We start from the raw sequence: 25,412 nt of genomic DNA on the forward strand, positions 1-25,412 counted from the left end.
CCCAGATCGATTCGTTCATTCAGTGAAATAGTATATATCTGTCCAAACAGTGGTTCAGAGCAGTATGTGACAGTGTGTGGATCCTTTTAGTAATAGTGAAGAAAATAAATCAGACAGTTAGAACAGCATGATACTCTTTTGTAAAGACTGAATTTTAAAAGTACTTTTCTGAGAATATATATAGGTGAAGTGCAGCTTATATACACAAAAAGGCAGGGGCTTTATGCCCAGGTGAGATTTGCTGTATATAACAGTCAGGACCCTAGCTTTTGTTGTAGATGGTGATTCACCTGTCTTTATGCCCTCATTTTAACATAACGAAGTGAGAGTGGGCCAGAGTCTAGGAACTGTTTCTCTGAATCTCAGTGTTACTTTCAAGTTAAATCTTTGAGATTACCGGCTGTCTCCGAAATGTTTCTCAGATGGGCAATTGTTTGACGTCTGACAGAGGTCAGCAGTTTGCTCAAGTAGGGACTGTGAGTTAGAAACTGCTTCATTCCCTAATGGCATCATGGGGCTGGTAGAGTTCTTCCTACTTGATAAATTTGTAAGTGAAAGATTCCAAAGGGAAAAGGCTGAAAAGTGGATAATGGTAAAAATATTTTAAACTGAGTTTTCAAAGAAAAAAGTAAGTGACTTAAGAAGGCAAGTAGTCTGACTGGGAAACATTTTTGTAGCAACTTTCACACAGTTTTAATGTCTGTAGTATCAGAGGTAGAGGTATAGTGAGTACTTGCCATTGATGAGGAAAATAGTGAGGTTTCAAAGGACAAAAATAACAAGAAAATAAACCAAACTGGCAAGTCACAGAAGAAAAAAAAATGGGTTACTCTGTAAAAATTTGTTCAAATTCCTTCATAGGAATAAAAGTAATACAAATTCAAAGAACGTTTATTTTATTTTTTTAATATTCCAGTTTTTAGTATTTATTTCTATTTTTAAATTTTTATTGGAGTGTAGTTGATTTATAATGTTGTGTCAGTTTCAGGTATACAGCAAAGTGAGTCAGTTACACAGGGACATATATCTCCTCTTTTTTCTGCATTCTTTTCCCCTGTAGGCTGTTAAGTGTGCTGTGCAGCAGCGGGGGCTTATTTATCATCTGTTCTGTATATAAGCACATTTAGATGCGGCTCCACTTCAGTTCAGTTCAGTTCAGTTCAGTCGCTCAGTTGTGTCCGACTCTTTGCGACCCCATGAATCATAGCACGCTAGGCCTCTCTGTCCATCACCAACTCCCAGAGTTCACTGAGACTCATGTCCATCGAGTCAGTGATGCCATCCAGCCATCTCATCCTCTGTCATCCCCTTCTCCTCCTGCCCCCAATCCCTCCCAGCATCAGAGTCTTTTCCAGTGAGTCAACTCTTCGCATGAGGTGGCCAAAGTACTGGAGTTTCAGCTTTAGCATCATTCCTTCCAAAGAAATTCTAGGGCTGATCTCCTTCAGAATGGACCGGTTGGATCTCCTTGCAGTCCAAGGGACTCTCAAGAGTCTTCTCTAACACCCCAGTTCAAAAGCATCAATTCTTTGGCGCTCAGCCTTCTTCACAGTTCAACTTTCACATCCATACATGACCACTGGAAAAACCATAGCCTTGACTAGACGAACCTTTATTGGCAAAGTAATGTCTCTGCTTTTGAATATGCTATCTAGGTTGGACATAGCTTTCCTTCCAAGGAGTAAGTGTCTTTTAATTTCATGGCTGCAGTCACCATCTGCAGTGGTTTTGGAGCCCCCAAAAGTAAAGTCTGACACTGTTTCCACTGTTTGCCCATCTATTTCCCATGAAGTGATGGGACCAGATGCCATGATCTTCGTTTTCTGAATGTTGAGCTTTAAGCCAACTTTTTCACTCTCCACTTTCACTTTCATCAAGAGGCTTTTTAGTTCCTCTTCACTTTCTGCCATAAGGGTGGTGTCATCTGCATATCTGAGGTGATTGATATTTCTCCCGGCAATCTTGATTCCAGCTTGTGCTTCTTCCAGTCCAGCGTTTCTCATGATGTACTCTGCATATAAGTTAAATAAGCAGGGTGACAATATACAGCCTTGACGAGCTCCTTTTCCTATTTGGAACCAGTCTGTTGTTTCATGTCCAGTTCTAACTGTTGCTTACTGACCTGCATACAGACTTCTCAAGAGGGAGGTCAGGTGGTCTGGTATTCCCATCTCTTTGGGAATTTCCCACGGTTCATTGTGATCCACACAGTCAAAGGCTTTGGCATAGTCAATAAAGCAGAAATCGATGTTTTTCTGGAACTCTCTTGCTTTTTCGATGATCCAGCAGATGTTGGCAATTTGATCTCTGGTTCCTCTGCCTTTTCTAAAACCAACTTTAACATCAGGAAGTTCACAGTTCACATATTGCTGAAGCCTGGCTTGGAGAATTTTGAGCGTTACTTACTAGTGTGTGAGATGAGTGCAATTGTGCGGTAGTTTGAGCATTCTTTGGCATTGCCTTTCTTTGGGATTGGAATGAAAACTGACCTTTTCCAGTTCTGTGGCCACTGCTGAGTTTTCCAAATTTGCTGGCATATTGAGTGCAGCACTTTCACAGCATCATCTTTCAGGATTTGAAATAGCTCCACTGGAATTCCATCACCTCCACTAGCTTTGTTCGTAGTGATACTTTCTAAGGCCCACTTGACTTCACATTCCAGGATGTCTGGCTCTAGGTCAGTGATGACACCATCATGATACCTGGGTCGTGAAGATCTTTTTTGTACAGTTCTTCTGTGTATTCTTGCGACCTCTTCTTAATATCTTCTGCTTCTGTTAGGTCCATACCATTTCTGTCCTTTATTTGGCTCCGCTTAGTAAACTGTAAACATGAAAGTGATCCCTGGATGCTGTCCAAGCTGGTATCTTTGGGACCCTGTGCGGGTCCTCACCTGAATCCACCTGCAGCTTTTAAAAATTGAGAAATAATTGACATGCAGCATTATATTAGTTTCAGGTATACAGTATAATGATTTGAAATTTGTATCTATTGTGAAATGATCACAGTAGGTCTAGTTAACATGTATTACCTTTACAGTCACAAAAAATTTTTTTTCTTGTGATGAGAACTTTTAAGAATCTATTTTCTTAGCAACCTTCAAATAACACAATACAGTATTATTAACTACAGTCACCACGCTATACATTACATCTGCATGACTTGTTTGTTTATTTTTGTAGCTAGAGGTTTGTAGCTTCTGACCCCCTTACCCAGTTGTCCCACTCCATACCTCTGGCCACCACCAATCTATTATCTACCTGTGAGCTTTTTCTTTTTAAGATTCCACATGCAAGTAAGATCATAGGGTGTCTTTCTCTAACTTGTCACTTAGCATCACATATATCTTGGCTACTGTCAACAATACTACAGTGAACATGGGGTACAGATATCTTTTTTTGTTGTCTGTGCTGGGCCTCAGGTGTGGCGTATGGAATCTAGTTTTCTGACCAGGGATCGAAGTCCGGCAGGCTGCACTGGGAGCGCAGAGTCTTAGTCACTGGACCACTAGGGAAGTCCCGATAGTAGTGATTTTGTCTCCTTTGGATAAATGGCCAAAAGTAGGATTGATGGATCATCTCCTGCAGCTTTGAAGACAGACATTCATGGGATTTAAGAATCCCCTCTTGGAAGAAGGGGATATATGTATGCTGCTGCTGCTTCTGCCAAGTCGCTTCAGTCGTGTCCGACTCTGTGCGACCCCATAGACGGCAGCCCACCAGGCTCCGCCGTCCCTGAGATTCTCCAGGCAAGAACACTGGAGTGGGTTGCCATTTCCTTCTCCAATGCATGAAAGTGAAAAGTGAAAGTGAAGTCGCTCAGTCGTGTCCGACTCTTCATGACCCCATGGACTGCAGCCCACCAGGCTCCTCTGTCCATGGGATTTTCCAGGCAAGAGTACTGGAGTGGGTTGCCAATGCCTTCTCCAGGATATATGTATACCTATGGCTAATTCATGTTGATGTATACCAGAAACCAACGCAATATTATAAAGCAATTATCGTTCAATTTAAAAAAAAAACAAGAATCGCCTCTTGGGGTGTGCTGCCAAGAAAGTCATCTGAAAACACAGACACCCCTTGGTATCCACCAAAGGTTGATTCCGGAAACTTCTGTGGATACTGAAACACACAGATGCTTAAGTCATGTATATAAAATAAAAGTTGTACCATGAATACAGTCAGTCCTCTGTATCCCCAGGTTTTGCATCTGTGGATATGGAGGACTGATTATACTGGACTTTTCTGCCCAGATGTGGTCATCTTAGACTTTTATCTAGAAGGTAAAAATCTGTTATTAATAAAATGGCTCACATGAAGGGAAAGTTCAGAAGTACTACTGGGTCAGAGTTCTTGGGGAGCATTTATGAGGTTGTGTGAGCAAGGTTGAGCCACCTTCCAGTGTGGAGGGATGGCTGGAGCCTGGATAGGAAGCATCTAGGTCCACATTTGTGGGGCAAGCCTGCCCTGTGGTAAGTGCGGATGTCCCTGCACCTGGCAGGCGGGCCCTCAGGATGGTTGCCAGGCTTGTGGCGGGCTCGCTCTCCTTTCGGGGAGCCTCCAGCCTGGTTGGAAGTTTGGTGGCACCTCTATGGTGTGACCACCCCCAGTGCCAGAGACTGCCGAGCTTGACTCCATCCTAGAAAGAACATGCTGAGTTGCTACTGGCATCTTCTCTAGTGTCTTAAACATGCACTGGAGTCTATATAAAGATGAAGGCCACCACAATCACAAAGAAATGGTCAGGCATTGGTGAACGAGGGTCCAGACCATGGAGGAGATCAACCTCCCACTGTCCCAGCCTCATCCCACTGCAATGAACTGGTCTCACGGGGCTCCCCTCTGTGCTTGGTGTACTGGTGCAGAAGCTGCAGAACATTTCCATTTTTCCCCCAAGGACCCACTGGAGGTGGCAGGGGTGGTAGAGCTTAGCACAGGGCATCCGTCTGGGTCCGGTGTGGGCACTGCACGCTGCAAGGACCCTCTTTATCTCAGCAATTGAGACTTGATTCTGTGGAATTGTACACCCAGTCCTGCGTTTTGTTGATTGATTTATATTGGCCTCAGATTAGTTTTTCATAAAATCTCAGGTGGCATCCCAGTTCATAAATGGATAAATGCAGCGCTGCTCTCCCTTGCCATCATGGGGCACCCCAGAATTCCAGGGCACGTGGTTTGAAACCCACAGCTATAAGCATGTAAGCAGGAGAGCCACAGGGTCAGAGTACTGCTTGCATAGTTAAAAGGAATTAAAAAGGAGTGTGGCAGGCTTGAGTGTGGCATATGAGTGCTCTAGGTTGGGAAGGGGCCAGTCAAGCTGAGTAGAGCAGCGACAGGAAACCTGGGGAGAAAGCATTCAGGAGGCAGAGAGACTACTCTGTCTTGAGAAAACCCTGTCCCAGGTCTGCAGACTGAGTATGAAAGGCAGGAGAGCAGTGCCAGGACCTAAGCACTGACAGACTCGACTCCTCTGGGGGCTCTGTCTTAGACTTCACCTTACTGTGATTTTCAGGCAAACTTGGTTTTTGTTTCTCTGTTGATGCAGTGATTCCTTTGAGGTAATTGCAGAAGAGACCAGTGCGGCTTTTGAGAATGGAAGTTAATATTTTGTGCAATTGAATTTCTTCAGTAGTAAAGAAATTTACTATATTGTTCTTCTTGGGCAGAAGATGATGTTTGTGTTTTAATTATGAAGTTTTTTGCCTAGGGATTATAGCAGCCCTGTTCTTTTTCCCCATCCCACTTAGTCTGGGAAAAAAAGCTGGAATTGGAAAAACACATTGTTTTAAAATGCAAGATAGAAAGGCTCAGCTGAATAAAGTATACTTCTCTTCCTCAGATGATTTATTTTACATGTGAACAGACTGCACAAAAATTTGGATGTAATTTTCTGGGAGGTACCATTATTTGTATATAGAAGAGGAAGAAAATCAGTTAGAAACATCTTGTAGTTTGCTGTGGTTTGGTTATGCTCTGCCGTTTGACAAGTGAAACACTGTCCAGTTGTAAAATTTCAGAAGTACAGGTTTGGAGCTGTGGGGGAGGCCCTCTTTCCAGCCAACCATCCTCTTGCCTCAGGTTACATGGGCTTGAAGGGTCACATGGGCAAACAGGCAGGGGTGCCCCAAGGCAGTATGTTTAGATGGGCAGGAACCATCCGTTCTGCATTTTCCCTCCTGTTGTTTCACCATGTTTTGCAACCTTGGCATCAAGCTGCCTTGGCAGTTCTATTTTAAAGCCTATGCAAAGCACCCGCTCCCTGGCTTTCGGCTAGGATGCAGCCTCACTTCTCTTTGCATCTGACCCTGTGCCCCGTCTGTGCTGGACGCCATCCCTCCCTGTGTCTGGGGCCGACGCAGCCTCCTCCTGCCCTGCCCTGTCTGGCTGGACCGGCATGGACTGCGCTCCGCAGCTCCTGGCCGCGGGCAGGCATTCCCCTGCCTCCGCACTTTCCTGTGCCTCCCCTCTAGTGTCCGTCTCCTGAGGCGTCTGTCTCAGTCTTGCTCCTTTGTTTCGTCTTGTCTCTGCAGCCCTTGTTCTGCCGGGGAAGCCTGTGTTCTCTCCCACACGGTGGCTTATTGAAAACATGTAAACACTTTGTTTCTCTTTTCCTTTTAATATTTTGGTGCCACCCTTGCTACCAGGTTGAAAATTAGTCTCTCCCCTTTAATTTCAATTAGTGCTTTGCAGCCTAGCCTACGTGTTCTTTTTAAAAAGTGATGAGTTATATAGGGAAGGATTCGTTGTCTGTTACTGCCAGCCCACCTACTCTCATGCTGTCCAGAGACAGGGGAAATAGTCAAACCATACTTACTAAACCACACAAGTTCTGTTATCCACTGTTCCTGGTTTTGAAGTGTGTGGTGGTTGCTGTGAGTCACAGAAATCCTTTTAGTGTCTCCCTGTCCCCGTCCCCAACACTGCCCCCTCGGCCCCAACTGCTGGTTGGGGTTTTATGCTCTTGCTGCCCCTCTCCTGCCCTCAGACCTGGCTGGCTCCTCTGCCACTGATATCATGCCTGTGAAAATCACTGCCGCTGAGGTCACACTGACTCTGTCCCTGACGTGTGGCTGTGGGCTCCATGCTTTTCTCTGCTCTGCTGTCAGAGCGTGATGACCCCACCTTAAGTGTAACTGTGAGGATGACTTGTTGAGAAGATGTAGGGTAAGCTAGGCTGAGGGGCGGACAGTATCATGTGAGGGTCAGCAGCCAGGGGGTTTCTAGCCTGGCACCAGGAACCTTGGCCTCCTACCTACTTGAGGTTGCTTGCCCCTATTTGGGGTCTCCTGGTCCCACTTGGGTCATCTGATGCCTACCTGTGCTGGCCATCTGAGGTTCCTAGGGCACGTTCATTGGGCCCTAGTTCTGGTCATTTGTAGATTCCAAGTCCAGGTGAGGGACTAGAGGAAGGGTCACTAGCTGGCTCTGCTTGTGAGCCTCGCCAGAAGTACCGTCGGGGTGCTGGTCCTGGGAGAGTGGGGTTGGTGCAGCTCCACACAGTGGTTCGTGTCATGGCAGGAGAGGGAAGGCCGTCTTATGGAGGCAAGATTTTAAACCCTGCCCTGCACAGAACTGAGCCTGAGTCTAGGTGCATGAAGGTGTGTCTGCCGAGTCAGAAGAGGCCCCTGGGCCCTAGGGGCCCCACACCCAAGGGCAGGGGGTAGGGAGTGTAGCAGGAGGAAGCAGTTGGGTCTCACTGGCTCCAAGTGTTGTAAGGTCTCACAGAAGAGCATCCTGGACCTCGGCCTTGCCGGTAATCTTGCCCACTCTCCTCTTCTCGAGCTCATGGGTGTAGGCCCACTGTCCGAGTGCGAGGGCCCAGCTGTGGGAGCCCAGGGCGTGCCGATAACTGAACAAGCAGGGCAGGTGGTGGTGTAGTGTGCATGAGGTTTACCAGCTCGCAGTTCTGGCTTTGCGCTTACCCACCCTACCCGTGGGGAGGATCCTGAGAAGTCCCCTGGGCCCCAGAGTTCCCTGAGTCAGGGACACTCAAACAGCAGCTCAGTGAAATCAGCATGTCTTTTCTTTTCTGGCCAAATGCAGGATCTTGTTTTTCTGACCAGGGTGAACCTGGGCCCCTGCAGTGGGAGGCACAGAGTCTTAACCCCTGGACTGTTAGGGGAGTCCCAGCTGAAATCTGTTTTAAAAACTTAAACTTGCAAAATAAATTAGTTGATAGCTTGTTAAAAGACAGTTCCCCTGACGTATTTAAATTCATTTTTATAACTTGGCAAACTATAGGAATCAGAAACAGGGTTGAAAACTGCTGTTGAAAGAAATCAATCAAGGAAGGAAAATACCTGGCTTTTATGTTGTTGGAGGACGGAAACCCTGGACAACATGTTTGCTCTGTTGTTTCACCCCCATCGGAAGGAAGGATGCGATGGGTGGGGGGCGAGCTGGGGGCGGGAGGGATGGGTCACAGACTGGGGGTGCTGGTGCTGGGCTGTGAGACTGAGGCTCTGGTGGGTCAGGTAGTCTTTGCTTTGCTCCCAGCAGTCTGCTTTTTGTGCATCAAGTATGTATGTGTCAGAAAAATGCCAGCATGAGGGTGGTTTTAGTGGCCAGTCAGCACGAGGGGGTAGGTACCCTGTCTGGGCAATTCCGCTCTACTCAGTCTTAGCTGTGTTAGTCTGCTCAGGCTGTATGTATGCTAAGTTGTTTCAGTCCTGTCCAGCTCTTTGTGACCCTGTGGACTATAGCCCTCCAGGCTCTTCTGTCTGTGGGATTCTCCAGGCAAGAGTACTGGAGTGGGATCTTCCCAAGCTAGGGGTCACCCCCCTCACCTCTTATGTCTCCTGTGTTGGCAAGCGAGTTTTGTTTTTTGTTTTTTTTACCTCTAGTGCCACCTGAGAAGCCAAACTGAAACAAAACCATACCCTAGGCAGCTTTCAGTTCAGTTCAGTCACTCAGTCGTGTCTGACTCTTTGCGACCCCATGAACTGGTAGCACGCCAGGCCTCCCTGTCCATCACCAACTCCTGGAGCCTACCCAAACCCATGTCCATTGAGTCGGTGATGCCATCCAACCATCTCATCCTCTGTCATCCCCTTCTCCTGCCCTCAGTCTTTCCCAGCATCAGGGTCTTTTCAAATGAGTCAACTCTCCACATCAGGTGGCCAAAGTATCGGAGTTTCAGCTTCAACATCAGTCCTTCCAATGAATATTCAGGACTGATTTCCTTTAGGATTGATTGGTTTGATATCCTTGCAGTCCAAGGGACTCTCAAGAGTCTTCTCCAACAACACAGTTCAAAAGCATTAATTCTTTGGTGCTCAGCTTGCTTTATAGTCCAGCTCTCACATCCATACATGACTCCTGGAAAAACCATAGCCTTGACTAGACGGACCTTTGTTGGCAAGCAGGTTAGGCAATAGAAAAGTATTCTATCCTAGCTCTGGAGGCTAGAAGTCTGAGATCAAGGTGTGAGCAGGGCTGGTTCCCTTCGAGGTGCCTCTCCTTGACTTGCAGACGGCCGCCTTCTCACCATGTCCTCACATGGCCTTCCCTCTGTGCCTGTGGTCACATGCCATCCTGCTGTGACCAGGCCCCAAGCTGTGGAGGGGATTGAGCTCATTTGAGCTGAGCCAAGGGAGACAGAAATGTAATTGAGTTGTTAAACTGTGAAGTCTTGCATGGCAGCAGGGGAGGTTTTGAGTGTGTTCCAGATGTGTTATTTTTGTTACACTCTTGGGCTTTGGCACTGTGGCTTTTGACACTGCAAAGGCGTGTCAGTCCTTAAGGTGCAGTTGAGGCTCTGTCCCAGGGCCGTGCGGTGGGTGGCCAGGCACACAAGGCCCCTGTGTTGTGCTGAGAAGAAACCCCAGTGAGCTGAAGGGGGTGAGGCTGGCAGGATTCTGGATTTGGGGTGGCTGGAGCAGGGACAGGGAGCGTGGATTTTATTCCTGGGGCAGTGGGCCACCCCTGACAAGGGAGTGGCTGCTAGAAATGGAGAAAAGTAAGTGGATTTAAACGGAATCTTGAGGTGAAATTGGGAGGTGTCAAAGAAACCGGTGAGATGGAGACTGGGGACTTGAATTCAGAACTGACGGTTTCAGGTTTCCTGAACAGATGAGGCAGACACCTGCTTCTTCTTTGTGGAAGAAGCACAAGGCTGGAGCTCCAGTCATGGAGGCGCCCGTGGCCCTGGAATTGGATGTTTGTAGGGTGTGTTCGTGGTCGAAAAGCACGGAGAAGAAAATGCAACAGTTAGGAAAGAGCCTCTGTGTGTGATAAGAGAGCCTTGACTGGTAGTTCACACAAAGATTAAAGGATGCTGTGAGAGAATGTTCAACAACTTCAGTGTTTTTATGGAAGTTGGAAGGGAAAAGCAGCTTACAGAATAACTGATATCGTCTTGTTTCTGTGAGGGATCAGAGGATTATGGATAATTTCCTTTACTTTTTCTTTATTTTCTGATTTATCTGCCATAAATATTGATAATTTTTTTATCCTAATTTTTAATTGTAGTAAAATATGCAGAACATAAAATTTACCATTTTAAATACTCACACTATCGTGTAACCGTCACCACCATCCATCTCCAGAACTTTTCCCATCTTCCCAAACTGGAACTCTGTGCCCATTAGACAGTAATTCCCCCGTTTCCTCTTCTCCAGCCCCTGGGTAACCACCGTTTGACTTTTTCTCTGAGTTGGGCTCCTCTCCTCTGAGCGGAATCGTGCAGTGCTCTTCGATTTGCGACTGGCTTATTTCAGTTAGCATGACTTGTGGGCTCATTTGTGTTGTTGCATGTGTCAGAATTTCCTTCCTTATTAAGACCAAATAATATTCCTTTGTATATATAAACCACAGCAAACAAAAATGTCCTTAAACACTGATTTGAAATAAGTTGAACATTTGACATTTGTCCTAGGGTGTGACCCAAGCGTGTCACAGAGCCTTTCTGCAGCTCTCTTGCACCACCTCTCCTGTCAGTGGGTGATCCAGGCCTGTCCTGGGCAGAGAGTGGGGAGGAAGCAGGTCCCATGGGCACTGAGTGGAAAGCTAGGGCAACTGGTCGTGTGGGCTGCATGGTGGTTCCTGGGTGGTTGGCTTGACCTGTGGAGGTGAGAGGCACAGAGGTAAGGCCAGGCAGCCCTGAGGGACCACAGGGACCTTGTTGGGCAGCCTGGCTCCTTGGAGGCCGTCAGCTTTGAGGTGCCCTGTATGGGCACCGCTGGGGCCCCTGCGCTGGCTCTGCAGGGCAGTGACCGGGAGGAAGACTTGGCTCTGTGCACCCCTGTCCTGGATGTCCTCCTTTCCTGAGTGTGTGGAATAGGAAGTTGTGATGAGAGAAGGAAGTTGGTAATGAAAGGGAGATTTTTTCATTGCTGTGAAGAATATCTGCTATATTTAGCATTAACGTGGATGGTGGGAACCATGCAGAATGGATCTTGTGCTGTTGTTGGGCTGGGGGAGGAGTTCAGGCCTCGGCTCCCTCGGTGTCTGTCCTCCCCGTCCTGCTGATCTTGTTGCTGGCTGAGAGCTGTCACTGTCTCCAGGGCGGAGTTACTTCTCCTTTCGGGGCTGCCGGGGTTTGCCTGGTTTGACCCTCTCTCGTTAGTCATTCACACTGAGCGTGGTTGTTTCCTTTCTGAATGATCTTCCGTCGTGCACCCTCCTCTTTATCCCTGGGCATTTCCTGCTCGGAAGCCAGCTCTCTCTGACACTTGAGTAGTCCAGCTTCCTTTGACTAGTCCTGCTTGGTTTCTCTTTTCCCCGTTTACTATCAGCTACCTGTGTCACTATGTCTGAAATGAGTTTCTTACAGCTGGCATAGGCTTGGGTCAGGAGTTTTTAAATCCATTCTGACAATCTCTGTCTTTAATTGGTGTGTTTCAGCTTACTTTGATAAACCTAATTATTGATATGTTTGGATTTAGGTCTGCATTTTATTTTTTAACTCCTCTTAGATCCCTCCCTCTCCGTCTCTCTCTTTTTGGCTTATAAACAATGGAAATTTATTTCTCACAAATTATTGTTCTCTAGGTCATGAACCACTTTGGTCAGGCTATTTTTAGGATATTTTTTCATTGTCTTTATTTTTCAGCCGTGTGACTGTGATCTGTCTGGGTAGGGATTTCTTTAGGTTTGTCTTGTTTGGGGTCTGCTGAGCTTCTTGAATCTGTACACACATTTGCAAAGTTTTCAGTCTTGTTTTCAACTGTTTATCCAGCTGAGACACTTTGTTCTTGTTCTTGTATTTTTATGAGACAGTGTTTGATAGTTTTCTCTTGTTCTAGAGGTCCTCAAGGTTCTTCATTTTTTTCGGTCCTCAACGTTCTTCATTTTTTTCAATCTTTTTTTCCCTCTGTCATTCAATTCAGCTTATTTCTGTTGCTCTGTTTTCAAATTCACTGAATCTTTTCTCTGCTTTTAAGCTCCTGTGGGGAGTTCATTAAATTTCATTATTGTATTTTTTAAATTTATGTTTAATTGGAGGGTAGTTGCTCTGCAGTGTTGTATTGGTTTCTGGAATACAACATCACGAATCAGCCATGTGTATACATGCATGCCTTCCTACTTGCCCTGCCACCCCCCACCCCCACGCAGCACTCTAAGTCATCACGGAGCACCCAGCGGAGCTGCCTGTGCTGAGCAGCTGCTTCCCGCTAGCTTCCTCTTTACACGATAGTGTATCTGTGGCAGTGCTCTTCTCTCAATTTGTTCCACCCTGCCCTTCCCCTATATCTCCACAAGTCTGTCCTCTATGTCTGTGTCTCCATTCTTGCCCTCCAGATAGGTTCATCAGTACCGTCTTTCTAGATTCCATATATATGTGTTAATATATGATAATTTGTTTTTCTGACTTACTTCACTCTGTATAATAGGTTCTAGGCTCATCTACCTCAGTTCAACTGATTCATATTTGTTCCTTTTTATGGCTGAGTAATATTCCATTGTGTATATGTACCACGGCTTCTTTATCCCTTCATCTGTCGATGGACATCTAGGTCCCTTGCATGTCCTAGCTATTGTAAATAGTGCTGCTGTGAACATTGGGGTACAAGTGTCTTTTTAAATTATGATTTTCTCAGGGTATAAGCCCAGTAGTGGGATTGCTTGGCCATATAGCGGTTTTATTCCTAGTTTTTTAAGGATTCTCCATACTCTTTTTCATAGTAGCTGTATCAATTTACATTCCCACCAACAGTGCAAGAGAGTTCCCTTTTCTCCACATCCTCTCCAGCATTTATTGTTTGTAGATTTTTTGATGATGTATTTTTTAGTTCTAATTTTCCATTCAGTTATTTATGTATTTATTTGTGACTTTCAGTTTTTTTGTTCACTTCAGGAGTGCCATGTTTGTTTAGAGCATTTTTATAGTAGGTACTTTAAGTCTGGTAGATAATTGTAGTATCTGTATTATTTTGGCATATCTGTTGCTCATCTTTTCCTGTAGGAGCTAAGACATTACTGGTTCTTTACTGAGTAGTTTGGATTGCAGCTGGACATTTTGGATATTATAGTATGAGACTCTGGGTCTTGTCGAAATCCTAGGAAATGTTGTTTTTGTTTTAGCTGGCAAACAACCTGCTTTGATTTAAGCGCCAGTTCTGACCTGTCCTCTCTGGACTGTGGTGCAGTGTCACTCCTGTCTTTGGAGCTCAGCAGTGCCTTTTGGATCTGTCCTGTGTGTGCCTCCTATGGCCGTCTGGGACCTGGCTCTGGTCTCAGGGCTTGGGATGTGAGGATCAGATCCACGCATGTGCAGCTTGAGGGTGAGCCTGATGACATTTCTGACCAACTTTGTGGGCTTGGTCTTCCAAGCTTCTTCCTCTCCACATTGTCCCTGGGGCTTTCCAGTGCCCTGGGGTTCCCTTTTTGGTCCTCTGACCAGCATGCTGAGGCTTTGGAAACCTGCCTCACCAAATACTTCCACACCCATGCCTGTCTGGTGCCCAGTGCTAAGTAGAGCAGCTGGGTACCTCTTCCTTTTCTTTCAGTGTTCTTGCCCAGCCTGCCTGCTGCTTTTCAATCTCAGAATGAACATAGCTGTCCATGTAGCTGCCCCACGTATCCTGCTGGGGTCAGGGCTGCTTCACATGTCCATCTGGAGTTAGAGTTGCTCCCTGAGTCCCATGCAGGATCACAGCAACATTCAGCGGGAGGCAAGCTGGAGTATGTTGACTCCTCCCTTCTGGAGCCAGCATAGATGTATCAGATGAAGTCCATCTCCTTTTCTGTGCTTCTGTATGGCAGTCACAGAGTTCAGGCTCTCAGTCCTCTGCCAGTAGCCCTCTCCCTATTTCCTTTCCTTAGCTATAGGCCCTCACCTTATTGGGCCGTGCAGGCTGTCCTGCATTCTTGGAGTCAGGGCACTGGCTTTGTGCATCTCCATCTGGAGCGTGTGGCCCTGCTTGGAGGAAGCCCCTGGAAAGCGTCGTTGGTTGGAAGCACTGTTGCCCATCCGAGGCTGTGCTGGCCTCCTGAGGACAGACATAGTACTGGAGGAACTATTCCTGCCCCCAGCTCAGTGAAGGGGTTGTCAGACCCTCTCGGAGAGCCCTCCAGGATGATGGCCCTGAGGTGGGAGGGTGGCAGGAAGCCGTGGCACGTGTGTTGGCCCTTGTGCCCTATACCATGACCAGCAGCAGTTGTGTTGTGACTCCCCTGCTGATGAGGCCCGAGAGAGATGCCAGGCCCCAGGGACAGTCTAAGATGCCTTTGCCAGCCCCAGCTCCCTAAGAAGAAGGCACAGGGGAGCAGGACCCTAAGTACCCCACCCTGGAGGGACTGTCATGCCCTTCCTCACCGCACAGGGGGCTTTGTGTTTGGTCGTAGGCCAGGATGGCGGCCCAAGTGACGCTGGAGGATGCCTTGTCCAATGTGGACCTCTTGGAAGAGCTGCCTCTGCCTGACCAGCAGCCCTGCATCGAGCCCCCACCGTCCTCACTGCTCTACCAGGTGGGTGCTGGACAGCTGCAGGACATGTGACCCGTGATGCTGACCTCCATGTGATGGTTTTCTTTTTCCTTCCAGCCAAATTTCAACACTAATTTTGAAGACAGAAATGCATTTGTTACCGGCATTGCAAGATACATTGAACAAGCAACCGTCCATTCTAGCATGGTAACTACATGTTTTCCTCAGTGGGAGGGCAGGGGGTTGACACATCTGAATGGCAAATGTCTTTTTTTTTTTTGGTATTATTCTATTACTAAGAACAGTGCATGCTCTTTCTGAAAATCTGGCTTCTGTGGCCCAGAGAAAACCTTTGTCAGCATCAGCAAGCCCACTCTCCTTTGTTTATACTTGTGGTCAAGCATACCAGCCACACACCCATATGGGATTTAGATTGCAGAAGTGAATTGCATTGCTGTTATAACTATGTATATTAATAATTTAATGAACATTTTGGTATGTCATTACATTAAACCAGATGAAGCATGTTTACTTAGTTTGCCTTGCTTTCTTATAATAAGTTCTATGATGAATATCTTCCTAAATATATAATTATTCTCCCCGGCTAGATTTGTACAAGTGAAGTTATTAGATCAAACCTTGTGAACATTTTAATGCATCTTAAAAATATTTCAGACTGTAGTCAGCTTCCCCGCCTCTCCCTCTGGTTTATGGCTGTATATGTTAGCACTTGGTGACTGTTCTGCTTGCCTTTGATTTGCCCGGTATACCCTTGCAGAATGAGATGCTGGAGGAAGGCCAAGAATATGCTGTCATGCTGTACACCTGGAGAAGCTGCTCTCGGGCCATCCCACAGGTGCCGGTCCCAGCCAGACTCCACCCCACCCCTACTGGGCACACCCCACTCCAGACAGACCAGGCCTCATCCCTTCCAGGCTTTCCTGCCCAGTCATACCACACCCCACCTCTGATCTGCCCTCCTCCAGCAACTCCTCACATTCTGTGGGTTGAAGCCTCTCTCGGTCGTGCTTGTTTACTTCCAGGTGAAATGTAATGAACAGCCTAACAGAGTTGAAATTTATGAGAAAACCGTGGAGGTCCTTGAGCCTGAGGTCACGAAACTGATGAATTTTATGTACTTCCAGGTAAAACGGTGAAATAATCCCAGGGGTTTAGTGCAGAGAGTGGGGCACTGGCACCATGTCCTGACTAAACAAACTGCATGTAAATTCAGACGGTCACAACAGCTTTGAGGCCAAAGGGAACTAAACCTTTGACAGGCTGAAGCTTGACTGGCTGCTTCAGAATAAATGCTGCTTTTATGTTTCACTTCTCTCCTTCCCTTGAGAGTGACTCTGTATTTCCTGCATGAAGACTGCTTTCTATCAGTATGCTTGTACTTTCGATTCATCTGGTTTTCACGTGTTTTCATCCCATTGTCTGCTCTGGTGGGCCTCACCCTGGTCTTGACTCCTTCTGGCCCTTGGGTTAGGCAGGGTGGCTACGGGAGGGGCCTTCCTGGATTTTTAAAGACATACTTAAATGTGTGTGAGTTTTTTATTATAGATTCCTTTAGCAAAGATAAAACTTTAGAAGATAAAACTCCTTAGATGATGAGTTTTGTTTTATCTTAAAAAATTGTCATGTGGAAATCCTCCCACTCCCTTTTTCAACTCTGAAAGCTAAAGCAATCTGCTTTACAGATGTTCTTTTGCAGCATCTTGCTCAGTAACTTTGCCGGAATAGTCAACAAAATTCTTTTACTTTGGGGACATAGTTGGTAAAGTGCAAAATCGATGATGATTGTTATAGAGCAAAGACATGTGGAAATCACTTTCTAGAAAATGTCTCTTTACCTGAGCTGTAAATACGCACCTGTTGGTTGGGCATTTCCTCAGCGAGTAATGTGAGTCTGGACTCTGTGCTTGGAGCTGAGTCTGGGGTTGGCCCGTCCCTGAAAGCAGTGTATTTGTCCCTGCTTCCTCTGTACAGAGAAATGCCATTGAGCGTTTTTGTGGGGAGGTGAGGCGCCTGTGCCATGCGGAGAGAAGGAAGGACTTCGTGTCCGAAGCCTACCTGATCACCCTGGGCAAGTTCATCAACATGTTTGCTGTGCTGGACGAGCTGAAGAACATGAAGTGCAGTGTGAAGAATGACCACTCAGCCTACAAGAGGTGAGCGCACCTGGGTTCCCGGGCGCCTTTGCGTGGGGGGTGCGGCACCCACAAGGGCCATTCTGGGCCTGAGACAGATCACGAGCCCCACAAAGCATTCTTGTAGTCCTATGTGTGGAGGGAGCTCTGGGCTCCCATCACCCTAGAGGATGATGTGCTGCCTTGAGCCTGCGCGTCTGGTCTAGGTGGGCACGTCACAGCAGTGTGTCTGTAAGACTGAGTATGTTGGTGGCAGGTAGATCAGAGCAGCTGTTCTGTAACCAACTCTCTAGGGAAAGTCTGTGCCCTAGACTGTTAAAATAAGTTGGCTGGAATGAGATGCTGACTTCTGTTTCCTTTGTTAGACAATGAAACTTAGCTATACAAGTGAATTAGAAGAGATTTACTTTGCATCTGAATAGGCTGTGGTTTCATTTGTAGAGAAAGCAAAGTAATTTCTCCTGTGCCCTTCTAGGTTCTTGCCTGAGAACTGCCTTTAAGAAAGCAGAAATTAATAAGAGCAAAACAAATTTAATTTAATAAATATGGCGGGGGGTCCCAAGATATGACACCCAAAGAAGTAACCTTTTAAACAAAGAAAAAGTAGCCTGTGAAGAATTGATAAGACAGAGAAGTTTGCGTTGGCATGGTCAGTGAGTGAGGAGGTAGGAAGGTTGTTCACACAGCCTCTGGTGATGAGGACGCCTCCTGACCTCCTGGTACAGGGAGGTTACCTTTCAAATGTGGGAGGTTTCTTTCCTGCTTTCAGGGGCACAGAGGAGGTCAGAATGTACTTGCTGTAGCTGTTTAAGTAACTAATTCAGAATAAATCAGTATGCCACAGTGGCATATTTGGGAGCAGCCTACCCTGAACCCTAATACACATCTAAAATCATGCAACCATTGCTGTGTCTTTAAAATGAAGTCAACTTGAGATGCAGCACGAAACAGATCTGAGCTTGGGTCAGCAGTGGGGGTGGAGCTAGATCTCCCAGCTAGATCTCACATGAACTTATTGTTCATGTGAAATAAGTTCAGGTGTTCCATTCATCACCAAGAGTCGGCTCTGCATGCAAGCGTAGATCTTCAGAATGACAACATCTTTTGAATGGTCCCGTTAACTCCTCTCCAGTAGGAGAGTCTGGAGTTGTCTCCATTTGATGCCAGTGTTCGGGGATTTCAAGTGTGTGAGACTCTTGGTGGAGCATGGGGCTTCTGAGCTTCCCAGTCCAGGAGAATAGCTTCTGCTCCTGATGGCACAAATCACTTGTTGCATGATTTTTGATCAGCTTTGTCAGCCTTTCTGACTCTATCAGAGGAATGGGGAGGTAGACAGCACCAGTGGTTTTTCATTTTAAAAAGGTTTCTTTTCTCTCTCTCTTAGCAGTAGCACCTTTATTTCAAAGCCCAGTCTGGAAAACAGTTTAAAGATGGGACTGCTCTGTGGAAGGCCATTGGAGGGCCCCTGGGCACCCCCTTCAGAAGTTGCCCACCATCTTTGCCGCCCTCCAGGCTCCCCTGAGCACAGAAGATGGCTGAGGCAATCTTCATCCTTCCAGCATCCTCTTGCTGTGATCTCTGTTGTGGACAATCTGTTGGTTCACTTTCCCAGACAATAACCCTTACTCATCCCCAGCCCTTACACCCACAGTCAACATTCAAAACACTTTTTATTAAAAAAAAAATAACCAAAAAACACTTTATTTGAATGTAGCTGGTAGTTACAACTTCTTCTAAGTGTAAGTTCCCGATAACCCATATTGTCATGGTGAGGCTTAAGGAAAATAAAAATAGGTATTTTTGGTCCTTTTCTTAATTTCCATTCTTGCAGCTTCAACAATCACTCAAGTCAATAAAGTGGACACTATACATTCTTTAAAAAAGAATGTAAATGTGCCAGTTAATATTATTTTACTGCATATATTAAAAAAAAAAAAAACTTACAGAAATAAGCAAGATTACAGTTTATTTCTCACCTGGAATGTCCTGATTTAGGTGGCCTGCAGCTAAGTGGGTTCCCGACCATTCAGGAACCAGGGCTCCTGCTGTCTTTATGTGTTGCCTTGTAGCCCAGAATGGCTAGTTGAGCTCCAGGTGTCATCTCTGCATTCAGGTCAGCAGAAAGGAAGGAGAGTTGAAGGCCCTACAATATCTCTTATAAGTAAACTTTCAAGTGCCTTACAAAGTTTTGCCTTATTTTTCATGGCTGAGCAGTTGATCCCAATGTGGAGATGAGGTTCGTTGCTGCACTACAGGAATTCAGGGCTTATTTTGAAGCAGGAAGGAAAGGAAATGACAGTTGGGATAGGTTACCAGTCTTTGCCATGAAAGCTTTTCTTTAGTACGACCCTCAAGGTTCTAGGTTGTACAGACAGGTCCTAAACTTTTTTGGGGAAGCCCTAGAAGTGCAGAGTCCTCTTATGTGCTTTCATACTGCTTTTTAAAAACTAGAGACTCAGCCCGTGTTGTGTAGGATTGTTGGACCTCAGCATTCAGGTCCTTCTGTGTCCACTGTTCCCTTGTCAGCCCATGAGTAGGTCATATAGGTCTTGTTTTTCAGATATGGTGAGAGTCAGGAGAGTTCAGGGGGTATGTATTGATATATAACAAGAAGTGTATATTCATCCTCATTTCTGGCACAACTCCTAAAACCCTTGGAATTTCCTGTGATGAAAGCAATAAAATTTCTTTTGTTATGTTAGTGTGATTTTGGAAAGCCCCTAGGTACCCTCAGGATGGTGCTGGTCACCAGAGGAATCAGCCCCGGGACTGGAGGGTTGGAACTTTTAGTCCTACCCTTCTGACCTCAGTGGGGAGAGAGGGGTTAGAGGTTGAACCCATTGCCAGCATTAGTAATCTAATCAAACACTTTTCTATGAGGAATCTTCCATTAAAAACCCCAAAGGACAGGGTTCGGAGAGCTTCCAGGTTGGTGAATATGTGGAAGTTTGGTGGAGTGGTGATTGGAGAGGCCGTGGAAGCCCCATTCTTTTCCCATACATTGCCCTACTCATGGGATCTGATGCTGTCTTCCAGCAGTGTCAGAATTTAGTTCATTGCAGGCCACCCAGCTGGTGTTAGAATATTGCTTGATGGTGTGGGAAAACCCACTCCTCATATTAGACTTGGTACCAGATCTTTAGGTTTGTCCAAGATGGAGCTGCACATTGGTGGTGGAAGCAGGATTTTGTCTCATACCTTTGGCACAGAACTGTGTGTGGTGTAGTCCCTGACTGATGGGAGGTTTGGCTGCCCAAAAGTTTCCCAACAGAGAACCTAAATGGTGCTGGCCATCCATGTCACTCAGCACTGGACTCACGGAGGGAGTGTCAGCCTTTTTCAGACTTGGGGATGGGGAGCCAATGTGAGAGGCCATTGTGTTAGTGCCCTTCAGGAAAACCTGTGAGTGGTGGTGCCACTTCTCTGAGGAAGTCCATCAGCTATGGACAGTGGGGTCATGAGCTGTCCACGTTGCAGAGAGACTTAACTGGAGTTCAGGGGAGAAGCTGGAGGAGGCTGAAATTGAAACCAGCGTCTATGATGCACATTTGTACAGATAACTGTGGCAGTAGTAAAGTAATTTTGATTTTGCCAGGCTGTTTTTTTTGTTTAATGTCATTAAGCATGTTGGTTGATTAACCCTTTTTTCCCCCTGTTTTATAGGGCTGCTCAGTTTTTACGTAAAATGGCAGATCCACAGTCCATCCAGGAATCACAGAATCTGTCCATGTTCCTGGCCAACCACAACAAGATCACACAAGTAACTCACACTCTGGCTGATGGGGCACATTGCCAGGGGGCTGAGGGGCAGAGATTGGTCAGTGACATAGATCTTTGTGTTTCAGTCTCTGCAGCAGCAGCTTGAAGTGATTTCTGGTTATGAAGAGCTCTTAGCAGACATCGTGAATCTCTGTGTGGATTACTATGAGAATAGAATGTACCTGACGCCCAGTGAGAAACACATGCTTCTCAAAGTACGTGTGTTGAGGGAAGACTGCCAACAGCACCATGAGAAAGGGGCAGCCTTCTTTTCATGAATAGGCTGAACTTGATGATTGTTTTGCCAACCTTTTCTCTCATGCTTGTGTGTGTGTGTGTGTGTGTGTGTGTACATACAGCATCTTCCACCTTACATGCAGATTGCACTACAAATCCTTGACATATTCCCATGAGTGTGTCCCAAGCTTGAGCCCAGTGTCAGATAGATCTCATGCCCATCCCTGGAGAAGGTGCTTGTAGATAAGGAGGTTTTGGTCAAGGACTTTTCTCAGCATAAAGCTCCTTGTAGCAGAGATTATGCCAGATTTTACTTGGCAGGGATGTAGTTCCTAGAGATTTAGTATACTGTGTCACCACGATTGGGCTTCCCAGGTTATTCTAGTGGTAAAGAACCTGCCTGCCAGTGCAGGAGACATAAGAGACGTGGGTTTGATCTCTGGGTTGGAAAGAGCCCCTGGAGGAAGGCATGGCAACCCACTCCAGTATTCTTGTCTGGAGAATCTCATGAATAGAGGAACCTGGCATGCTACAATAATCCATAGCATTGCAAAGAGTTGGACATGACTGAAATGACTTAGCACACATGCACGTCACCATGATTATAGTAGACTTTCGTTGTTCAAGAATCATGCCATTTAACATATTCCTCATTATTACTCTGTTTCAAATTGGGGAGGTTTTCAGTGATGTTTCTCATTGGGAAAATGAGAAGTTTTTTTTTTTTTAATCAAATGAAAGTTTAATAATATATACATTGGAGAGAACCCAGGAAAACTGAGTAGCTCTGAGGAGATGGTTCTGCTATTCTCTTCACTCTGCTCTCTACCTTCATAGAGGGCAGCTCTGTGGGACCCTGTGCTGGATGTCCTGCTGGCCCAAAGCAAGTGGGCCCAGCTCCAAGATTTCTTCCATGTAGGAGAACTGCATGGAGGGATCAGAGAAAATGGGCACTGTCCAGTGGAGTGCTTTATGATATTAGAAACATTCTGTTTGCACCTGTTGGTACAAGAACCCCCTGGCAATAGGTGCTTTTGGAAATTCACATTTATTATTGCATTGTGCTTCAGAAGAGGTGGAGCTGATGTGTATACATGTAAGAGGAAACAAGAAGTCACATAAAATGGCTTCACGTGAAGGGCTAGCTATTAATTTCTGAGGGGCTTTTAAAAATACTTTTTACCAAGCCTAGAAATATTAAAATTACAAAAAGAAAAATCTCATTGGAAAAGATAAATAGTAAAAGTAGTAGATCCACTTATAGCAAGGTTAAAAGACAGAAGTAGTAAAATCACCTATATTCATAACAAATAATTAAGGGATACAAAAAAGATATAAAACATGATGTAAAAAAACATTAAGCGTTGGTAGGGGAGTAAAAATGCAGAGTTAGTAGAATGAATCCAAACTTAAGAGACTATAACTTAATCATACATATACATATATATGGGTTGTTATATATCAACCTCATGATAACCACAACCAAAAATTTATAATAGATTCACAAAAAAGACAAATCTAAACCTAACACTAAAGATAGTCATCAAATCACAAGGGAAGAGAGCAAAAGGAGGAGAAAGGAATGAAAAGGAACTATGAAAAACTGAAGAACTTAACAATGAATAAAATGGCAATAAGCACGTTGTTGTTTAGTTGCTAATTGTCTCTGATTCATTGTGACTCCATGGACTGTGGGCTTATGGGAATTCCCAGACAAAAATACTGGAGTGGGTTGCCATTTCCTTCACCAGGGGATCTTTCTGACACAGAAATTGAACCCATGTCTTCTGTATTGGCAGGCAGATTCTTTACTGCTGAGCCACTAGGGAAGTACCTATCAATAATTAATTTAAATGTGAGTGGATTAAATGCTCCAATAGAAAACACACAGTAGCTGAATGGGTTAAAAAATAAGACCCATATGTATGCTGCCTTCAGGAGACTCATTTTAGATCTAAAGACACATAGACTGAAAGTGAGGGGATGGAAAATGATATTTCATGGAAGTGGAAAGAAAGCTAAGGTGGCAATACTTATATCAGACAAAATAGACTACAAGACTTAACAGCACAATTCTAAAGAACAAGGACAAAATCATGAAACGTGGAAGTTTGCTGTGCCTGTGATGTCAGCAATAATGTTGAAGAAGTATAGAAAAATGATAGAGGAGATTGAGGAACTTCTCAGTGTGTAGATGCAGGGTCAACCACTCAATGCTGATTCAAAAGAAAGCTAAAAGCCTTTGTGAAGACTGGAGAAAGAACCACAGTAAAGAATCAGAGGGTGCATCTTTTAATGCCAGCCGTGGCTAGTTTCATCAGTTCAAGGCTAGTCAGCCTTTACAACATAAAAGCAAATGGCAAGATAGCTAGTGCAGATAGGGTAGCTGCCTGGGAATTTCCTGAAATGCTTTGAGAAATTACTGATGAAGGCTTATATTTACCAGAGCAGGTTTGTAATGTATATGAGACAGGACTGTACTGGAAGTGGATGCCAGACCAAAGTTACATCAGTAAGGAGGAAAAGTTGATGCCAGGCTATAAAGAAGCAAGTTCAGTTCAGCCGCTCAGTTGTATTCAACTCTGCGACACCATGGATTGCAGGACGCCAGGCTTCCCTGTTCATCACCGGCTCCTGGAGCTTGCTCAAACTCGTGTCCATTGAGTCAGTGATGCCATTGAACCATCTCATCCCCTGTCGTCCCCTTCTCTTCCTGCTTGGGTGTCTTCCAATGAGTCAGTTCTTCACGTCAGGTGGCGAAAGTGTTGGAGCTTCATCTTCTATGAGACTAGGAATCAACTATAAGAAAAAAAAAATGCAAAAAAACACAACCACGTGGAGGCTAAGCAATATGCTACTAAAGAACTAAGGAGTCCCTAATGAAATCAAAGAAGAAATTTAATAATACCTGGAGACAAATGAAAATGGAAACACAGTGTTCCATAATCTGTGGGACATAGCAAAAGCAGTTCAGGAAACAAGAAAAATTTCATATAACCAATCTAAACTTACCCCTAGAGGAACTAGCAAAAGAATAAGCAGAACCCAAAGTTAGTAGAAGGAAATAATAAAAGATTGGAGTGAAAAATAGATGAAATAGTGACTAAAAATAATAGAAAAGAGTAAAACTAAGAGCTCGCTTTTCAAAAAGTAGACACATCAATAAACCTTTAGTTAGACTCCTCAAGAAAAGTAGCAAGAGGGCCCAAATCAATAAAATCAGAAATGAAAAAGAAGTTACAGCCAACACCACAGAAATACAAAAGGTTATAAGAGATTACTGTGAACAATTATATGCCAATAAAATGGACAGCCTAGAAATGGATAAAGTGCTGGAAACGTACATCTACCAAGATGTATCAGGAAGAAACAGAAAATAAATATGAACAGACTGATTACCACTAATGAAATTGAATCAGTAATCAAAAAACTTCCAACAAATGAAAGCCTAGAACCAGATGGCTTTACTGGTGAATTCTACCAGACATTTAAGGAAGAGTTAACAACTATCTTCAAAATATCCCCACCCACCACAAAAAATGAAGAAGAAGGAAAGCTCTGACCTCATTCTGTGAGGCGTCATCACTCTGATATCAAACCAGACAAAGATATCACACACACAAAAATTACAGTCCAATATCATGGATGAACGTAGATGCAAAAATCCTCAACAAAATGTTTGCAAGCCAAATTCAGTACATTAAAGAGATCATACACCATGATCAACTGGGATTTATTCCAGGGATGCAAGAATAATTCAATAATTGTAAATCAATTAATGTGATAACACATTAGCAATTGAAAAATAAAAATCATATGACTACCTCAATAGATGTGGGGAAAACTTGACAAAATTCAGGATCCATTTATGATAAAGAATCTTAACAAAGTGGATATAGAGGGAACATACCTCAGCATGATAAAGGCTGCGTATGACAAGCCCACAGCTAGCATCATATTCAGCAGTGAAAGTGTATTCTCTCTAAGATTAGGCACAGAACAAGAATGCCTGGTCACTCTCACCACCTTTATTCAGCATAATATTGGCGGTCCTGGCCACATCAGTCAGAGAGAGAAAAGAAATGACAGGAATCCAAATTGGAAAGGAAGAAGTAAAATTGTTACTGTTGGCAGACGCCATGATACTATACGTGGACAACCCCAAAGATACCCACAAAAAGCTTTTGGAACTAATACATGAATTCAGTAAAGTTGCTGGATGTAAAATAATATATAGGAATCCATTGTGGTTCTATATACCAACAACAAACTATCCGAAAGATAATTTTTTTTTTAAATCCCATTTGTATCAAAAAGAATAAAATACCTTGGAATGAATCTAACCAAGGAGGTAAAAGACCTGGCCTCTGAAAAATTATAAGACATTGTTGAAAGA

At 44.9% G+C, this 25,412-nt stretch overlaps 1 protein-coding gene across 4 annotated transcripts in view; it reads left to right on the top strand.

The window, feature by feature from the left end:
• Window positions 1–25,412, top strand: part of CYFIP1 (cytoplasmic FMR1 interacting protein 1) — a 108,413-nt gene that overhangs the window by 16,986 nt on the left and 66,015 nt on the right. For all 4 annotated transcript variants that reach the window (XM_014481660.2, XM_070360111.1, XM_070360103.1 and 1 more), the window contains exons 2-8: window positions 14,787–14,909; window positions 14,985–15,074; window positions 15,646–15,723; window positions 15,911–16,012; window positions 16,860–17,041; window positions 20,684–20,780; window positions 20,866–20,994. In XM_014481660.2, coding sequence (XP_014337146.1) covers window positions 14,793–14,909; window positions 14,985–15,074; window positions 15,646–15,723; window positions 15,911–16,012; window positions 16,860–17,041; window positions 20,684–20,780; window positions 20,866–20,994 — 795 coding nt within the window. In that variant the 5' untranslated portion in view covers window positions 14,787–14,792. The remainder of the gene's footprint in view (window positions 1–14,786; window positions 14,910–14,984; window positions 15,075–15,645; window positions 15,724–15,910; window positions 16,013–16,859; window positions 17,042–20,683; window positions 20,781–20,865; window positions 20,995–25,412) is intronic.

The sequence above is a fragment of the Bos mutus genome, chromosome 2, assembly GCF_027580195.1.
Source record: "Bos mutus isolate GX-2022 chromosome 2, NWIPB_WYAK_1.1, whole genome shotgun sequence".
In the NCBI taxonomy this organism is placed as follows: Eukaryota; Metazoa; Chordata; class Mammalia; order Artiodactyla; family Bovidae; genus Bos; species Bos mutus.